The 14,140-nt window shown below is 35.8% G+C and overlaps 1 protein-coding gene across 2 annotated transcripts; it reads left to right on the top strand.

The window, feature by feature from the left end:
- Window positions 1-3,893: 3,893 nt before the first annotated feature.
- LOC133297856 (peroxidase 45-like) lies at window positions 3,894-12,330 on the top strand. Of its 2 annotated transcripts, XM_061497077.1 has the most exons (5): window positions 3,894-3,921; window positions 10,894-11,105; window positions 11,311-11,508; window positions 11,609-11,774; window positions 11,924-12,330. In XM_061497077.1, exons 1-5 carry the CDS (start codon window positions 3,894-3,896, stop codon window positions 12,328-12,330), a joined length of 1,011 nt encoding a protein of 336 aa, XP_061353061.1. The 2 variants fall into 2 exon arrangements, with proteins under 2 accessions (XP_061353061.1, XP_061353062.1); XM_061497078.1 differs by lacking the exon at window positions 3,894-3,921 and having other exon boundaries at window positions 10,869-11,105.
- The last annotated feature ends 1,810 nt before the right edge of the window (window positions 12,331-14,140 follow it).

Genomic DNA, 14,140 nt, shown 5'->3' on the forward strand with positions numbered 1-14,140 from the left:
CTTCTCCGCTGGATGCTTCTTTTACAGGAGTTCACACTGGAGATCCGTGATAAAAAAGGAGTAGAAAACTTAGTGGCGGATCATCTCTCCAGTATTCAGGAGAAGGAGCTCCACGATAGTCCGGATTCGTTATCAAAGAGGAGTTTCCTGATGAGCGGTTGTTTGCTGTGATCACCGTACCTTGGTTTGTGGGTTTCACGAACTATATAGCAATTGGAGCGCTTCTCGAAGATCTTACTTGGTAGCAACATAAGAAGTTTATGCACGATGTGAGGAGATATTTTTGGGATGAGCCATATCTTTTCTTTCATTGTGACGATGAGATCCTCAGACATTGTGATGAGTTCAGAGATATCTTGTGGAACTGTCATGGATCAGATTATGGTGGGCGTTTTGTTGGAAATAGGATAGTCGCAAAGGTTCTTCAAAGCAATTTTTATTAGCCCACATTCTTCAATGACGGCAGGTAGTCTGTGGAGACTTGTGATCGCCGTCAGAGGATTGGGAATATTTCTCGAAAGAATGAGATGTCGCTGAATAATATTCTTGAGGTTGAGATTTTTGACGTTTCGGGCATTGACTTCAAGGGACCCTTCCCCAAGTCTTATCGGAACTATTACATCTTAGTAGATGTGGATTATGTTTCTAAGTGGGTGAAAGCAGCTGCTCTCGAGACCAATGTTGCCAAGGTGGTTGTTAATTTCTTAAAGAAGAACATCTTCACTAGACTTGGAGTACTCAGAACTATTATCAGTGATGAAGGGACCCATTTTTGCAGCCGACAATTTCAATCTTTGCTTACCAAATATGGAGTTACGCACTGGGTTGCAACACCCTATCATCCTGAGACTAATGTGAAAGTGGATATTTTTAACAGAGAGTTGAAGCAGATTATGGAAAAAACCGTGGGAAGTTCAAGGAAGGAATAGTTGAAGAAGCTCGAAGATGTCTTATGGGAATGTAGGATTGCCTTCAAGACACCTATTGGCATGTCTCTATTTCAGCTACTTTATGGCAAGTCCTGTCACATTCAGTGGAATTAGAGAACAAGGCTTTTTGGGCAACAAAATTCCTCAATTTCGATTGTAAGACTGCTAATATGAAGAGACTTCTGCAGTTGGATGAGTTAGACGAATTTCGTTTGTCTGCGTATGATATTGCTTACATTTATAAAAAGAAGACTACGAAATGGCATGATAGGAAGATTATTCCTAAGGATTTTGAGCCAAGCCAAAAGGTATTGATGTACAATTCACGCCTAAAGCTGTTTTCTAGTAAGCTTAAGTCTCGTTGGTCGAGACCTTTCTTAGTCAAGCAGGTTTTTTTTGTTTTTGTACTATTAAAATTTCTACTCTTGACTCTAACCGTGCTTTCCAGGTTAATGGTTGCAGGTTGAAGCCATACCTCGGGGACCAGGATGATAAGGGAACAAGTTGCATTCTTCTTCTTCCGCAGTAGGCCATGTTACGTTAAACAAGCGCTTGTTGGGTTTAGCACATACCTATCTTCTCACTTCTCACACACTTTCCCCTCCCCATCCACACATCACCGGTTAAAAGGGTTGGGACATTATCCTCCACATTATTCTTCTTTCATTCGTGAGTTCCTCTCACCGAAGCACACCGCTTACTTTTGAGGTTTTTTTTGTCCTCAACAAATACAAGGTATGTGCTTTCATCTCTCTCTTGCCCAATCGTGAGTTATTATATGGATTGCATTATTTTGGTATGCTTGATGACCCCTCTCCTTTGATTTTCATGCCCAAAGAGTAAAAATAAAATAAAAATTGCAAATACAAATTTAGGGATTTTGAATTTGGGGGTTTAGGGCTATGATTTGGGATTTTGATGATTGGCTGTAGTGTTCTGGAAATTGAGAATATAAGGACCTAGGAATGAATTGAGTTGTCCGATTGCATGATGTATTTATACATGAATTACCAATTTGACACTGTCTAGAGGTTAGGAATTTCGATAATCTCGGGTTCCTCTTTGATTTTTATGCAAATTGGCTTTTAAACTCTTAAAATCAAATGTCTTGTTATTACGCTGTCAAATAGAATTCACCAATTCTCGAATTAGTTTCTTGACTTGCAGTGGATGTTATTGTTCGAATAGCTCATGCATTTACTGGTTTCTTGATATGTTCAGTGATACCATATAGTTGTGACTGATCAACTGTGGCATGGATTATTTGGTTATGCATCTTATAATAGCCCTAACCTAATTAATTAGCAAATAGCATGTAATTAAATAATTGAGCATGTTTTAGTGAGTAAAATTAAGTATAAGGCTTAATTAAATGAATCTGAGTCACTTTGGAGTTAAAATGTGTACTCAGTGAAAATTAAGGGGTATTAATGGGTGTAGGCAAAAGTACCCAAAATATAAAAATATAAATATAAATATTCCTAGAATAATATTCCAGACTTTTGGGTAAAGTTTAGTAATTAATGGAGTTGAATAGATAGATGAACCAATACCCACATGTTACCACTTAACCTATGTTAAGTGATAAAGTAACTAAAGAAAACCCATTTCCCCCCAGCAACCCGTCGAGCCAGAAGAGAAGAAAAGAAGAAGAAGGAGAAGGAGGAGAAAGGGAGAGAGAGAGAGAGAGAGAGAGGAGGGAGCAAATCCCAACCGATTGGAGTGATTCCAAAGCCTAAACCACTCTAAATCTTCCCCTCTTTCATAATCCTAGATTTGTTTTGAGTGGGGAGCATTGTGGAGAGGGATATTGGCTCTCAAAAATTCGCCCATTTGGTGAAATTTGGGGTTTTGAGTGCTTCAACCTCCATTGAAGCTTGAGGAACCATCAATCCTTGGTTGTGTGACCATTGGTGGTAAGATTCTAACCCTTGAACCTCATGATTCCTTGAAATTGCATGAGTTAGGGTTTATGAATAGTGTTTTAGGGTTTTTGATGAAATGTTGTTAAATTAGCTATGTTCTAGGAAGAATGGAACTTAGAGCATGTTGTGAAAAATGCTAGGAACGGCGTTTAATCGGTGAAAATGAGCTTAGATAGCTAAATGAGTATATTTGTAAAATTGCAAGAATATGATGTTGGATATTGGATTTCTTGCATTGTTAATAAATGGTTTGGTTTGGTTGGTTGTTGATTATGCCTTGGTGTTCTCTAGGATTGAGGCATTTGGACCAACCGTTAGTGATCAACCATTGGAGCAAGCTATGGAGCTTAATTAGCTCCATTGGATAGGTTTTGTTTGAGAAGTGAAGTATTGTAATTGACTGACTGTGGAACCTGTTGGTGGTGAACAAAGGTTGACTGAAGCATTGAGGTAACCCTTCGGACCTTGGGTGTAATTCCCTTGACTGTTCCACCAAGCCCTGAAAGGGTAGAGGTTGTGATTGTGTATATAAATGCAATAAAATAGTGTAATGCTTTGTTATACGTATGTGTATGCATTTGGTGTGGCATAGGATGGTGTTTCCCTATGTGGTATGTTGCATGACGATGCGTAAATCATACTTGGTAGTTAGCTGGCCAGTAGGACTATTTGCATCTGAGTTTCCTTAGGACAGCTTGAGAGCTCGAGGGATTTCTCCTGGAGATGTTTTGCACTTTGCATAGATATGTATTTACTGCATTATTATTGTTATTGCTATTACACTGATATGGAACTGTGGGGTGGAGAGATGCTCCAAGGACCTCTGGTTTACTGGATATATTGGTATATCTCACCCCGTGTTGTGGGGACCCCCTTTCAGGTAAGGATGCTGCAGGAGCCACCAGTGGCAAGTGGCCATATATGGATTAGCATATGCATGAGGATCCTATATTTTGATATTATACATGTTGTTTTGTAGCTCACATGTATAGGATTGTAAATCATAGACCATTGATAGATGTATGATTTGTATATTGGAATGGACTTAGCCTATGCTCATGACTTTGGTCATCTCTTTTGTTGATGGGAGCCAAGGGAATGATCATAATGTTTTGTAAGCTAAGTTCCATGAATTGTAATGAACATGATTTGTAATTGATGAGTACTTTAAGTTTAATATATGTATGTTCATTAAGTATTGGATTGTTGAACTAGAAACTAAATTAGGTACCTAGTGCTAAATTGGGAAATGTTGAGAAAACAAATACATCCTGTCCGTTTGACCAATTTTCACACCCAATGTGATGGAATTGGACTTTGATGTCTCTATGGAAGTTGTAGACATTTCTCTTAGCTTTCCATAGAGACCAAAATGGTGTAATTTGAGTGAGTATAGCTCAAGTTATGAGTGGAAAACCATAGGTAGGTTAAATGACCTTGTTTTGGGTCACCCAGCCCTGTGGATGGCACCTGGGGCGCCAGATTCACGTTTGGGGCGCCAAATTACGAGATCAGATAGTAGCATCCACGCTTGGGGCGCCAGATCCACGCTTGGGGCGTCAACTTTCTGTTTTCCCACGCTCTGGGCGTGGATCTCACGCTGCGGGCGCGGGGGTTCTGGAGGTTTCGCACCCTTTTCTTAGAAAATGCATAACTTTGGCTACGGTGCTCCGATTTGAGCGCGGTTTGAACCCACGCGTAGCTAATGAAGAATCCTACAATATAGTAGAAGTTGTGAAATAAATAGGAAGTAAATTAATGGTTTAAAAATGGAATAAGAACATGATGTTAAGCTTAATTTATCTGATTCCGCAAGGTAATACGGTTATGATCACGAAATTGGGTATTACAAATTCGGCATGTTTTAAAATGAAAAATTTATCCGGATTTTAATTGAACCCATGTGATTATAACTTCGCTTAATATCATAATGCGATGTTAACAAACCGGTTTTAGAACGGGGTGTTACACATCTTCGCTATTTTCTCTCAATTATCTATGACATGCTTAATGGTGTTGCCTTGGTTAAGTGGATCATAGTTGAAATTTGAAGCTTGTATTTATGTATGATTTTGATGTTATGATGTTGAGACAAGTTTCATACTCCCTACTTATTTTCCTAGATATCGATAAGCACTTGGGAGATGTCTGAAAATTGGACTTACCACTGCCGAGCAATTGCTTGAGACCTTCATTGCAGTTGGATTATGGTTATTGCATGAATGCGTCTGATTGGTCCACATGTGGCAATCACTGTTGATATTTTTCTGAGTTTACTGGTGCATGTGCTTATTCATAGATAGTGGGTCTGTTTTAGGATTAACTGTAAGCATGTGTTAGAAATAGAATATGGAGGGTGAGTGAGTTACTCATAAAATGTAACTTCTAATTTTATGGGACATCAAATTGATTTGGGAATATGCTAAGATGCCTGCTATACTGATTATATAAATGTGATTAATATGCTTTACTCATCTGTTTGCACATTAATTTTTGCTAGAAACATGACTATGTGCTTTTGCTTTTACTGGCTTCTTGGGCTGCTTAATTTTGGTGGGATATGTTGGAAATTTGTTTGGGGTATGCTTGCATGATAAATCTGGGAATTATCTACTTGTTAAGATTTCTTAGACTATTTTGCTGACGATTCCATCCTGAATTATGCACCAATGCTAAATCTGGGAATTATCTATGTCTATATTATCACTGATTGGATATTTTTTTGATTTTCAGCTATGGCACCCAAGAGAGCTAGGCGCACTGCTGACACATCTTCTAGTGCCGCAGAGAGGGCTTTTGATTCCACTCGCTTTCGGAGAGCGGATCACGCTAACAATAATAAGGTCATTCTCCAGAGCAGGATTGTCCATGAGAAGCAGGTGGAGCTCACTGGAGACTTGACCAGCAACATTGATGCTGAGATTCAGAGGCATGGCTAGCAGGAGCTGTGTTATTCGGGGCTAACCTCCAAGATCATCTTATAGGAGTTCTTTGCAAATGCTTTTTCTGTGGACGCCGACCATGACCACCGCATCTACATGAGCCATGTTAGAGGGACATTAGTACCATATGACCCGCAGACTATTCTGAGCATCTTGAAGACTCAATATGATCCTACAGTTTCATGTGATTTTGAGTGCTTGCTGCGCAGTTTTGACATACCATATCCTAGGTGGGTTCGGGAGCATGGAAACTATGAGTACTTCCTGGATATCATTGCCCAGCTTGAGATTAAATGGGAGATGACTCAAAGAAACCCATTATCCCCCAGGAGGACAAGTACGAGTTGTGCGACACATTCACCAACACATGATTAGCTTCAGTTGCTTCAGGCTCAGTGTCAGTATAACACCCAGTTATTTCAGCGACTTTATGACCACTTCTATCTTGATTACCAGCCCTTCCAGTCGCGACACCACCAGCGGATGATCAGGCCTCTTACTCTACTGATGGGAGCACTTCTTTTTAAGACTTTAATTTTCTTTTTTCTTTTTGTTTTGATTAGTGGTATTCATGGTGATGTATTTGACATTATTACCCACGTCTCTGTTGTGGGTCCTAACTCTGACACTACTGTTGACCTTTATTTGATGATACATGTTTCTTATTTTGTTGCACAGTTACTTCTTTTGGATGTTTATCGCTTTGACTTATGGCTAAGGACAACAAATGCCTAAATCTGGATATGGGGGCGCATCACCATAGTCCATACAATAGCATTCAGTATAGTCATGATCCCTGTCGCACACATAGTTATAAAATTTTTCAGATAAACGGGAAACTTTATTTTTACTTCTCCTTTTATTTTCTTTTCATTTTTCTTTCCTTCCCCTTTGATTGGTTTGCATTATGAATTGGGATTGTGCCAATAGAAAGTTGATAGGGGAATTATTTAGTGACTGTGATTCATAGTGTGATGGCTTATATCATGATTTGATTTTGTGAATAAACACTAATTAAGTAAGTATAAAAAGTTGGCAGGAATACTAGGATTACAGTTTCAGTGGTTGAGAGAACACAGTTAACTGAATCGCACACCCATAGCCATGAGATTTTTGAGCTTAAATAGAAAATTTATCTTTTTGGTGTGCACATCACTGTTGAAAATGCTCTAGAACTTGTTTAATTTCTCCTTTAAATGGTTGATGATATGCACTGTTGATATGATTGAGACACTTTTTCTTGTTTATCTACTTAGCCAAAAAGTCACCCATTATGTTATCCTTTGTTTAACCACTTCGAGCCTAGACATGTTTCTTTCTGAATAACCAATTGTCTTGATTAGACACTTCACACACATGTCCACCTGTATTAGGATTAGAATGCAGATCTATCATGGTAAGGTTAGAATGGGTATTCTATCATGCGTTGTTTGGTGGTGAAAAAAACTGTCAAATGATGTGAGTAAAAACAAAGGTTGAAAAATGGGGAATAAAAAAATATATTTTGTGTTGTCCCTTTAAATTCTGTGCAAGCAAAAGTATCGAAAAAATATATATTGAAAAAGAAAAAGAAAGAGAAAATGAAAAAGAAAAAGAAAGTTTTGGGGTTGAAAAAGAAAAGAAAAGGCAGAAAAAGAAAAAAGAAGAAAAAAGTAAGAAAATGAATGTGAGCTGAAAATTTAACTGTGTTTATGCCCTGTTGTGTCTACTTTCCAGTACTTTAGCCACATTTTCCCTTGTTTATTCTTCCATTAGCCAAGCCTCATTACAAGCTGAGTAAAGACCTCTTGATCTTTTGTGCATGTTACTTAACTGTGGAAAGTGATAATATAACCAAGTCTATGGTAGTATTGATTTAGTGAATGTTTGAGTGATACATTTACCCCATAATACACTTGAGTGATGAGTGAAATGGCGATTCCAGTGAGGGGTGTATATAGATTCAGTTCTCTGTGCTTGATTGATAGATCTCTTGTTGTGGTTCTATGACCTGCTTGCTTTCAGAACTGCTTGATTGGATGCTTGTTCTTAGAATTTTGTTGTTTTTATTGAGTATGATCACTGATGGATTAAGTCACTGTTTGGTTCTTTTATTTATGATTCATTGGGCACAAGATTTATACTTTTGAATTTCCCACATTTTTGAATTAATCCATTGCTGGGGACATCAATGTTCAAATCTGGGAATGATTTGTTAAGTGTCAAATATGTTATGTCTTTAGGACCAAAAAATATGTTAAATAACGTTAAATACAGTCAAAGACATAATAAATATTGTTAGATGCAAAAGGCTTTTCTAGTTTTCGTTCTTTGTAAGATACTAGCTTTAATTTGGGATGCTGGTGTAGGATTCTGACTTGATTAATTGCTAGATTTTGCTTGATATAATGATAGACTCGTGGAATCTATGACTCTTTTGATTCTTCGTTCTTAATGCTTACCCTAGGCGGGATCATTAAGGGATTAGGGTTCTTAATAGGGTAAAAAATTGAAACATCAAGGGATTGAGTTTTAATAATCTTGAAGAATTGTCAATAACATGAGATTGAAAGCCAATTGCAGGAAATGGTAGATTCATTTAGATAAAATTGGAGAAATCGACACCCTAGCTACGTTTGCATCATTAGAGTTAATCCGTTTGAGAATCTGAGTTCTTTGTTCTTGTTCTTGATAGTTCTTTGATAGATTCAGTTTTAGTTTTATATTTTAAATCATATTCCTAACAACTTTAACGGTTGATCCAACTTTGGTCGCGTAGTGAACTTAATACTTGATAGATCAATTCTTGTGGGAACAATAACTCTACTTATTACTTTATTACTTGTACGACCGATATACTTGTCGTGATCGTAATATTTTACGATAAAATTTACAAAATTTTGTGCCACGTGTCATGAAATAACAGACTGCCAAACTCGCAGTTAGTGGCAACGAGTTTAGACAAACTGATTGCCACTGACGGCGAGTTTGGTGGCCTATCGTTTTGTGCCACATGGCATTTGGAACTCGCTGCCATTGATAACAAGTTTACCACCGTGACATTTTGGCAAAATTTTGCAGTAGCGTGACATTTAGGTAATTTTTGGAAAAACATGGCAACATAGTCAAAGTCCCTACTTTTCTCTCTTTAGCCTCTTGATTTTTCCCCTTATAATTTCACATATAACAAAAATTGTCAAAACACTGTTATTCTTTAGAGTGAATTTCATCCAACATAATATAGCAAGTCATACAATTTTTGCTGAAGTGGTCACAGACAGGGCATCATAAATCGTTGACGTAAAAGTCTAAACTTTAATCGTAAACGGCAACAAAATTAAATCCAGTATCAAGGTCGAATTCATGACAATTAAATATCATGTAATATGCTTGCTCGCACGCTCATTGACTTAAAATAATGTCATTATAATCATTGCAAAAGTATCTTCCTTAACTAGTCTTTAATCACCAGGTAATGAACTGAACATATTATTTTAATAATCATCAAACGGCGTAGAAATGGTACTAAATAACTGTTCAAATTAAGATGCAATATAGAAACCATAAAATAAATTGCTTCTTGGGAAATCAAGATCTGCAAGTCATCCCAAAAATTTCTAAAATCGTTATCTTCATCTATTCAATATCCTTTAGTGCTTGCTTAACCCAGTACGTGCTTGCTTACCAAATTCAATATCTCATCTATTTCAGCCTTCCTAATAACAACTCAACACATACTAAATTCAGCTTGATGATACTCTACAACAATAATTTTTTAAGCCATCTGAGCATGAAGCACGACTCCTTCAACCCTCTATCAAATAACATACTAGTGTATGTGGCCACGCTGTTGATGAACCTGACCGTTGTCCTTATTCACACCAATCATTCTCCAGTATAGTATAACCTTCAATTCCAATCCATAATTTGTTATTACATGTGAACTATATATGATGTTTGTTATGGACTGGCCTTATCAACACTGTCCTATGGGCTGATCCTTAAGAGCACGTGCTTGGACCTCTGATTAAACCTAGGTTCCTTGACTTGAGCTATAGCACGTAGTACTGTATTAGACCACTCATGCTAAGAACGGTTGGTTTCAGACATGAAAAATAGAATTGAGAAATGAACTAGTCATATATGATTGATGTATGACAATACAACTTATAAAACAAAATAATAAAAAAAAACTGCTCACTAGTCAGTCACTACTACATAACTTCTCATCAAAGCAGAAAAGAAAATTGGCCACTACATAACTACCCATTAAAACAGAAAAATAAACTGTCCACTACCTAACAATTCATTAAAACAGAAATAAAAATTGACTCCTAAATAATTAAAAATATCAAATTGCAGTTTCTAAAGCATGATCTGAACCATCCCCAATATTTCTTTGATCGTTATCTCATCTATTCAATATCCTTTAGTGCTTGCTTACTAGTACGTGCTTAGCATTGCTTATTAACAATACGTTATTAGTAATTATATAGCATTAAACTTTCAGCCTTCCTAATAACACCTCAACATATTCTCAACGCAGCTTGATGCTTCATGCAACTTTGATAACTACTTTAGTGCGCTAGCTAGCTACACTACGTCAAGAATTTTTTAAGCCATCTAAGCATGAAGCACTCCTCCTTCAACCCTCTATCAAACAACATACTAGTGTGTGTGGCCACACTGTTAATGAACCTGACCTTTGTTCTTTTTTTTTTTTTTTTGAAAGATACCTGACCTTTGTTCTTATTCTTACCAATCATTCTCCAATGTAGTATAACCTTCAGTTTCAATCCTCACTTTGTCATTACATGCGAACTATATATATATATATGGGTTAGGATCATTTTACACCAGTGTAAGTTACACTCTTAATCTTGTCCACTGATCCCATTTATATCTAAGGGCTCAAATTTTTTAGTAATGTGAGCCATTGGATACAAGTGGATCAATGGTCAAGATTGAGTGTAAGACTTCTAACTCTTACACCAGTGTAAGAATATCCTGCCTCTATATATATATATATATATATAGACCTTACAATTTGTAGCATTGGAAACAAATCATAATAGAATAAAAAACAACTAGTAATGGAAGCTCCTAGATTAGTTGTAGTCTTATCTTCCTTGCTGCTTCTCTTAACTAGTGCACAAACAAGCTCTGCTCAACTTGAAGAAGTTCCAACAGACCTTACTCTCGGTTTCTACAACAATATATGCCCCAATGTGGAACAATTGGTTCGCTCTGCTGTGGTGAAGAAGTTCCAAGAGACCTTTGCGACTGCTCCTGCCACTCTACGACTCTTCTTCCATGATTGCTTTGTGCAGGTATGTAAGCCTTCTTCATTATTTCATGCATGGTTTTGTTTTAAATGATGTTAATTACCATAATGATTATCGCACAAAACTATTTAGTGCTGATTCAATTCAAATAACTCTGACTTGAACATTTTTTGCATTCACCAATCTACTCAAAGGAGCATTTATATCATTAATTACTCCATGGTTTTTATTTATTAGGCTTTTGAAACAGGGTTGTGATGCTTCCATTTTGCTGGCATCTCCAAATGGTCAAGCAGAGAAAGATAATCCTATTAACCTTTCATTAGCTGAGGATGGCTTTGACACGGTGATTCAAGCTAAAGCAGCAGTTGATAGTGATCCTCAGTGCACAAACAAAGTCTCTTGTGCTGATATACTTGCTCTTGCTACCAGAGATGTTATAAATTTGGTATTATTTCACTTTTGCAGTACTTTTATTTGCTACGTGAAGTTATTGATAAATTAGTTAGTTTTGTAATCCAAATTTTTGAGACAATTGCATAATGTAGACTGGGGGACCATTTTATAATGTTGAATTGGGAAGGCGTGACGGGAGAATATCTACTATTGCAAATGTTGAAGACCATCTTCCTCAACATTACTTCAATTTGGATCAGCTCATTTCCACGTTTAGCTCCAATGGTCTCTCCCTTGTAGAAATGATTCCAATATATGGTAAACTTCACTAACATAAAGTTGTAAGGTGCTGTTATTTTATTAATCAAGCCACTTTTCACCAAATGATTGAACGGTACTTTTTAACATTTTGATTTTTTTTTTTTTTATATTACTAGGAGCCTGAAAATGATTTTGTTTTGTGTTAGGTGCACATACAATTGGACGGGCTCATTGCAATGTCATGTCAAAACGAATCTACAACTTCAGCACCACAAATAGAATTGACCCAACACTAAATTTACAATATGCCACGCAGCTTAGACAAGAGTGTCCTCTAGGAGTTGATCCTAGAATCGCCGTAGACATGGACCCTGTCACACCTCAAAGATTTGATAATCAGTACTTCAAGAATCTGCAGCAAGGAATGGGTCCAAGCACTTCTGATCAGGTGATGTTCACAGATGAAAGGTCAAAGGATTTAGTCAACTTATATGCATCAAATGAAGAAGCTTTTAGGAGTGCTTTTGTTGATGCTATTACTAAGATGGGAAGGATAAATGTTAAAACTGGAAATCAAGGTGAAATAAGGATTGATTGCAGCAAAGTGAACTAAGAAAGTGCAATGGTGGTGATGGTGTCGTGCTTTGGAAAAATGCTTGTTGCATTACATCAAAATTCACATCATCCCATACCTGAGTGTGATATTATAGAATGAGAGTGGATGTTTAAAAAAGTACAAGTGTAGTTGCAATAAGATGGTGAGAACCATGCAGATATGAGGTATTGTGTGAAAGTATGTGTGGGTTGCTATTCTTATTTTATGTTTTATATATGAATCCTGTATGTTTGCTCTCACTCCTACTCTTGCGAGTGATTATATGAATCTTGTATGTTTGATATTTCCTAATTTAATCAATAATTGATGGAGTTCTATCAGCTGTACTCATGGCTTCATGTGTCCTCGGGAATGAATGCAAAAGGTTGTTACAAATAAAGAAAGTGACAATAATTCTTTTGCCAAAAGGTTAAACTTACTATCAAATCATAATCGTTCATTTCCGTCAACTTATTAGTTATAATTTATTAAAAATTAAAAATTAATTAATAAGTATGACCCAATAAATTATAACCGTTATATTGACATAAATCAATAGTTAAGATTTAGTAATAAGAGATAATAAGTATAACCTCCGCCCTAAACAAAATATAGAAGAATCCACAACTTATTCATACGATTGCTTTGAAAGAGATTAAAAACCCAAGAAAAAGAGAGAGTGAGTTTTGAAGGCATATCTATTTAATTAATGAATTTGAATATCCTCACCAAAAAAAAAATTGAATATTATAAATCAAGAAACTTTTTGAAGAAAAAATTATGGGTAAAATTTTTTTCCTGTCAATGGAGATAAGTTATTTCCGGTGAATCCAAAATTATGTCGGTCGAAAATCAAGATATTTTTATAATTCTAATATATTGCAGGGTTATATTAGTTTTTATAATTTTAATTTTTTAATCTTATAACCCTAAAACGACGTTTTTTTGAACTCACTGGATATAACTTTATCTCCAGTGACTGGAGAAATACTTTTTCCAAAAATTATATAAGGAAATTGATATTTTTACTAATTTATCTTCACAAACCTCTCACTTTTATAAAAGTAATTGAATAACAATTTTATTTACATTTTACAATGTTCAAAATGAGTTTATTTTAAAGTATGTAAATAATACGATAAATTTTTTGTTGATAATTAAACTTTAAAAGTAATTCCATTACATATTATCAACTCAATTTTTTTAAACTACAATTTTATATTCTAACTGAAGCAGACATTGAATTTCAAACTGCGTTATTTTTTTTCGCCTTCGATTCTAGACTTTAAGACATTTTTGCATCATGATTAATAAAAGAATTAAACCCAAACTGTTAATTCGACTATAAAACGGATGATCTGGCCAGTTATCTAGTCTCTTTTACTCTCTAGCCCAAAAAGCTAACGAAGCAAGATTCGGCCAATTTAGTCCGAAACCTATAAAATCAATGGTGAACTAGTTTGAGTCTCTTTTTAAATACTTTAATTTTTATAAAAATATTTTTTGAGTTAAATAAAGGTCTAATATCAAATTACAAAGGTCCTCGTACACATATAAGCAATGCATGAAATGAGCTCTTAGGTTTTATTTATGGAAAATATTTTTATCTTGTTACATGAGAAATTTTATCTTACGTACACACATCGAAATCCGATTCAACATTTCTTTTTCTTTTTTCTTTTCTTTTAGGGTTTGTTTTTTCTAAAGTTACTTTAGATAACTTTATCTAATGTTCATCGAAACGACGTCGTTTTGGGACGGAAATCATGGTCTTTTTGTAATTTTAATTTATTTCAGGGTTATAATAGTCCTTATCATTCTAATTTTT

This window comes from Gastrolobium bilobum, unplaced genomic scaffold, assembly GCF_033153095.1.
Source record: "Gastrolobium bilobum isolate Gb01-03AN ecotype WA unplaced genomic scaffold, APGP_CSIRO_Gbil_v1 utg14577, whole genome shotgun sequence".
Taxonomy (NCBI): domain Eukaryota; kingdom Viridiplantae; phylum Streptophyta; class Magnoliopsida; order Fabales; family Fabaceae; genus Gastrolobium; species Gastrolobium bilobum.